General features: G+C 47.2%; 1 protein-coding gene across 1 annotated transcript in view; it reads right to left on the bottom strand.

The window, feature by feature from the left end:
* RAB2A (RAB2A, member RAS oncogene family) overlaps positions 1-4,657 on the bottom strand; it is a 90,112-nt gene extending 85,455 nt beyond the window's left edge. The window contains exon 1 of the mRNA XM_018561817.1: positions 4,501-4,657. Coding sequence (XP_018417319.1) covers positions 4,501-4,546 — 46 coding nt within the window. The 5' untranslated portion in view covers positions 4,547-4,657. The remainder of the gene's footprint in view (positions 1-4,500) is intronic.
* Positions 4,658-6,111: the final 1,454 nt, after the last annotated feature.

The following is a 6,111-nucleotide window of genomic DNA, read 5'->3' on the forward strand; positions in this document are numbered from 1 at the left end:
AAAAGGGGGGGGGGGGGGTTCCCTAGGGGACCAGAAACTGCTTGAATTTTGCCCAGAATCCTGCTAACTTGGCTGAAATTCGAGCAGTGCATGGCCAGCTTTACGGTCTGAAATAATGACACACACTGAAACCTGAAACTTAACGTTGCCATGCACTGATCTATTTTTCTCCTTCAACCTGTGGGCTGAACGTGAAAAATAAAGCAGATTCCTACACCAACACTAAGGAGTGTGCTGATCGCGGAATCCCGCTTTTTGCATGGTAATTTTGCCATAGGCCACTGTCAAAATACGCTACGAGGCCCGGCAGCTCATTGGCTGCCAGCTCCTACCTCACAAAAATTTTCCTGCCAGCTCCTTCGATCAGCTGATTGAGGGATGCAGCAGTACACACTGTGCAAGTACAATGTCTTGTGACAGAGCTCTTTGTTTAACACGGTTATGACTACTAAGAGGCTGGAAGACAGTAGGATTGACCTATTAAATGAGTAGAGGCTGTTCACTTAGCAAAGTTGATCAGAAGAAATAAGGTGGATCTGTTTTCAATACCCAATCATGTATGAGGGAAACTGGAAATATAAACAGGAATTTGTGCTAACATATGATTGGTTGATTGACGTGAACACACCTTTAGCTTTTTTGCAAATCTCACAAAACTTTTACTTTGCTAAGTGACCTGTTCTTATTACTTAAAGTAAATTGATCCCAGATCTCATTATCAAAAATAATTCAGGCAGAAACGCTTAGAACTCACGGGGCTTCTCACCTCTGACTAAGCTCCAGCAGTTGCCCTTAGAACACTAAATAAGGTTGTAAAAATAGACCATTCATAACCTAAAGAATTATAGTTCATGACCAAAGCTGGCCATACATTAATATTTTATTTGTTCAACCTGTGGGCTAAATGAAGAAAATATAAGAGATCTCTCCATCAATGCTTGCGAGCATTCACCGAGGAATTTCCTGCAATCTTCACTGCATTCTGATGGCAGCCGTCAAACAGGAAGGATGGAGAAATCTCCACTACTGTATATTGTATTCAGACATCTGCGGCCACCTGATTATGCAAACAGTGACTGCATCTGTCTGACTAATCATTTTCCACCAGGCCCACCCACAGCTCAAATTGTGACTAATTCAGCAGGAATCAGCCAACATTTGGCCCGTGTATGGCCAGCTTAAATGTTTAGACTCTTGCACTAACCTGGTTCTCTTAAGTGAACAAAGAAGCTTCAGCATTCCCTCAGGCTGAGAAAACATGCTGTGACCTGTAGTTGCTCAGCAGCAGGATAACCACAAATTACTTTACACTGAAGCTGGAGAAGACAAAGATAGCCGATGGATCTCGAGACGCAAGGGCTCATTCAAAAGGACTACAATCTCTATGGGCCTGTTCCTACTGGGCAGCACCCAGCCTTTATTTGTAATCCACTTGCAGCAGCTCTATCCTGCTCCACTCTCTCCATTGCCACATAACCAAAGGGAGCTACAATATTATAGGCTGCACTAGAGACTGACCTTTTACAGCCAGACTCAACACACAAACAGTGCAGGGTACACCACTGATATTAGTGCATGGAAGCCTTGTTTAGTCAGCAATGCTTCTCTATGCATTTCCTGGGCTCAGTCATGTGACATCACACTACATATGGCAGTGGTTCCCAACCTGTGGGTCGGGACCCCCTCGGGGGTCGAATGACGCTTTGCCAGAGGTCGCCTAGTGGCTCTCGGCCACCGGGAGAGAAACACTTTCTCCCGGAAAATGGCCTAATGCACGGAATGTATGAAAAGCAATCACCAGCGAACTGAACACAGGCTACACTGTGCACACTATGCAACATGTCACTGAGCATTAAAGTGGCACTAAACTCAGGAGTTAAGGTACTTGAATGGATTGTTAAGATTTGACTCCTGAGTTTAGGGTCACTTTAAAGCCGACCTTCACTCACTTTCCATAAACTTACTCCTTCACCTGCCCTTCTTTCACACAATCGCAAATTTGTTTTTTGGAAGTACCATTTTTGATGCGCAAAGCCGCTTGCTTCTGACAAGAAAGGACTTACCCTAGGGGTGAGCAAAATAATACGGACTTCTGGAGCCACTCTGTTCAATACAAGACAATTAGAGTAAACCTCAAAAGTTGGGCGTCGGCTGTGATTTTTAGGGAGCATTGGCTAGGAGTCTCCTGAGATATGTCCAGCCCTGACTTACCACCAGCTGCCAGTGTTCTGTCCAAACAGCCAACTTGTCGAAACCTCTAATTATATCACTTCCAGCAACTTGCCAGTAGGAGATTGCGATGAGTTGGCGTAGTGCGCATGCCGGACAGCATAACAATAAACCAGGGGATTTCTATAGCACAGCATAGCGCATTAACAACTCACTCGTCGAGTTCTCCAACACCAGTGAGTGCAAATGCACACTGACAGCTGTTGGAGAACTGGATGAGTATTGTGAAAATGCAACTGTACAGAGCTACTCCAGTCTTTCTGTTCTGCAGTTTCGTACACAGTAACACCAATTCTGCCAAATTTCCTGCTGGCAAGTTACCGGAAGTGATCCAACTAGAGATTTTGATAAATTGGCTCTTTCGACAGAACACCGGCAACCTCCTGGCATACTCGCATCACACATCCCAGGAGGCTTTGGGGCAATCTATAGAAAATATGCTTGTGAAACTTAGTCAGGGGGCTGATTGTCTCTTCCTGGTTCTTGTAGTCGGCCCCCTGATGCACAATGGTACATGGGCATCACCGGGGTCCGGCTGCAAGGACACTGGCTCCCGATGAGGTAAGAAGAGAAGATGGTGGTATGGGATCTGGTGTGCAGCAGCGGAGTGTTGGATTATAAGAGAACAACGCTGGATGTTTGTATGTTTATTGAGGATGACCCTGCAAACAAGGCAAGAGAGGAATGAAATAAAAATCATCAGGGAGGTTAAGGTCCCCTTTAAAGAGTAAGTTCATCTTTGTATTAAAGTATACCATGCAATAAAAGGGACCCCAGTATTTGATTTTTTTTTTTTTTAATAAAGCCAAATAGAGATTATTTTAAATGATAATACTGTAGGGAAAGCACAGCCTCCCTGAAGCCTGGCCAAAACGAGTGACATCACATCCTGCACAGAATCTAGGATAAGAGATCCATTGGGTGCATCCTTCAGCATCTAAACTCAGCTGCTGCTATGACAGGTGGAGGAAGAGCGCATGTACATTCATGAGACAGTGGGCACGCACTTATTCCTTAGATGCACCTAATGGATCTCTCATCCTCGATTCTGTGCAGGACACAGGAGGACGTCACTAGAGGAAGTTTCCTGGCCAGGCTCCATAAAAGCCATGCTTGGCTTACACACACGACACTTCATTCAGTTCTATCAGCCACAGCACAGTGGAATGTGGTTGTAGTGAGCTGCATCATGCTGCGCAGAATAGATATGAAGTACTGCATCCCGCATCCTTCTTTCCTAGCGCACACCACCGGAGCACAGTGGTGTGAACCGGGCTTGTTGGAAACAAGGCCATTTGACCCATCTTTGTGTTGGGACCACCCAGGGAAAGGTGCCAGCGCAGCCCCAACACATCAAGTGTGAACCGGCCCTCGAGCTCACACATATGCATTACTGTCTGTATAACCATTATACAATGAGGGGAATTTATCAAAACTGGAGCAGCTGTGCATAGTAACCTATCAGCTTCTCTGTTTCATTTCCAAATCTTAACTGAACAAACTATAGAGAAGCTGAATGGTTGACATGCACATCTGCTCCAGTTTTGATAAATTCCTTTCAACATCTTTTAGATTTACCAAAACTCTAATACAAGGAGCACCCTAAACATTCCAATCAGGCATGCCCTTGCACTAAACAGGGGATCCAAGAGAGATATGATTGTGATATATATGGTGGGCTTTAGATCTTCCCCCAGAATATACTGTTATGGTAGCACAAACTACACAAAGAATGTTGTGCCCAGCCCACACTGGGTGACCCCTGAACCTGGTTCAAGTCAGTACACAGCAATCAATACACCAAAAGATGTGCTCTGTACAGAAGGCCCAGACCAGCCAATCAGAAATCCCCTTGTTTTCATCTAATTAGAGTGAGCTCCAATCTAAGTGCTCAATATAACACATATCTTTGTACTGCCTTTATGTACAGGCCTGTAGTAGTCTCTGCAGTCGTTGTCACTGCATGCTGGGACTTGTAGTCTGTCGCCAGCTGGAAGGCCGCACATCACCAGTGCCCATGCCACACTGAGCACCAATGTTGTCAGCCATAAACCAGGCAAACACCACGACCGTCCATGTCCCCCGCCCACCCGGCCCTGGCACAGCTCGCACCCACCACGTCAACGACTCCAACACTGCGGAAATGAGGGACCGGCCGGCCCCGCCCGCACTGCTGGCAGCCCTTCTTCGCCGCACCGGACCCCTCAGCCACAGCGCCGCATCAGGCTGACATCACCAAAGCACACGGGGCAGCAGACATTAGCCTCTTACCGGTATCACCGATGATGATGTATTTGAAGAGATATGCGTACGCCATGTCCGGACCCCTGTCTGCTCGTCACTGCTTCTAGCGGACGCGCTGACGTAATCACGGGCTCGTGCACTGTCCTCCTCAGAAGCAAGCGTGATCGCGCATGCGCAGCCGGTGCTCAGTCTGCCTAACAGGTTGCTGCGTCGCTAAGGCCAGGTAATGTTGACCACGCCCCCCACTCAAGGACCTTTACCCAGAAGTCTGCGCTGCGGCCTGTATTTGTTGTGGGCCAATTTGGGCCCATTGAGGGCTAGTGCACACCTACCGCAGAGCAAATACAGTACGGATCAATATAGGCCATATTCAACAATAAATTGCGGATTTTTGCACCTGCAATCACAGTTTTGGCAAGCTGCAGCTGGAGAGCACGAAGAAAGCAATGACACAGCTGTCCGCTATTGTTTACACATCCATCAGTTACCTGCGGCTGGGGACATATAGCCGGCCCTGGACACAGACAGGTAACCACTGAATGTGATAAAGGAGAACTATGAGGTGAGTGATTTACACTCATCCTCATAGTTCGAGCCGACGTGTGACAATGAAACTGTCACACATCAGCTCTATTAATCGGGAAGCAAGCGTACACACACCATCGCTCGCTCAATTTCAATTAGTCTCCCTGCAGAGAACGGTGACTGTCAGACACCGCTCCCCGCAGGGACTCCTCTCCGATTCTCCAGCCCTGACTGGAGGAACGGACGGGTAGGGGGCGGGCACAGCTGGCTCTGCCTCTAGATTGACAACGGGCTCTGCCTATCAGCAAGTTGGGTGTATCCCGACTGTATTGTCAGGATCTGTCCCGGGTTGCGGCGCTCTCAGTATATAGAGGGGAATAGCTCGTTATATACTGAGTTTTGTGTCACAGAAGAGTTTAGTATATGTCCTCCTGTGACCCTATGAGAACTATGGGATACAAAGTTTACCCCTTAGTTCTCTTTTAATGCATATGGACAGCTGCACCTCCTCTCATTGCTTTGTACAGACTTCCTGCTATCCACAACCACCTGTCATTCCAGCAACAGGAATCCACTGACTGTCCCTAATTGCCAGTGTGAATGAGGCCCTACAAACTTTCATAGATGTGAACATGCGTAAGTTCGTTCACTTGTCTTGCGTACATTGTCACGTGCATGCGTACATTGTCACGTGCATGCGTACATTGTCACGTGCATGCGTTCGATACAAGTGGCTGTGCTTTTGTGTACTTTACTGTACAATACTGTACAGAGTACAGTATCTAGCCCAGGATGTCTGGAAGCAAGCGTGAAAGCAGTGGTGATGTAGCTTTGACTACTACTGCTAAAAAGCGCCAAGCGATAAAGATGGGAAGAAAAGTCAAAATAATTGAGAGACTGGAGCGAGGCGAAAAGATGGTGGATGTCACTCGTTCTTATAACATGAATCGTTCAACCATCGGCACCATTCTGAAGAACAAGGACAAGATAATGGAACATGTGAAGTGCCATGGCGCCTTAGGAACATGTGAAGTGCCATGACCGACACAGCTCGTCCTTGGGGCGGCTTCTCTCCTCCTCACCGCTGGCCATCCGACATGACAGCGCTCCCTC

Source organism: Nanorana parkeri, unplaced genomic scaffold (assembly GCF_000935625.1).
Source record: "Nanorana parkeri isolate BGI_ZX_2015 unplaced genomic scaffold, ASM93562v1 scaffold546, whole genome shotgun sequence".
Lineage (NCBI taxonomy): Eukaryota > Metazoa > Chordata > Amphibia > Anura > Dicroglossidae > Nanorana > Nanorana parkeri.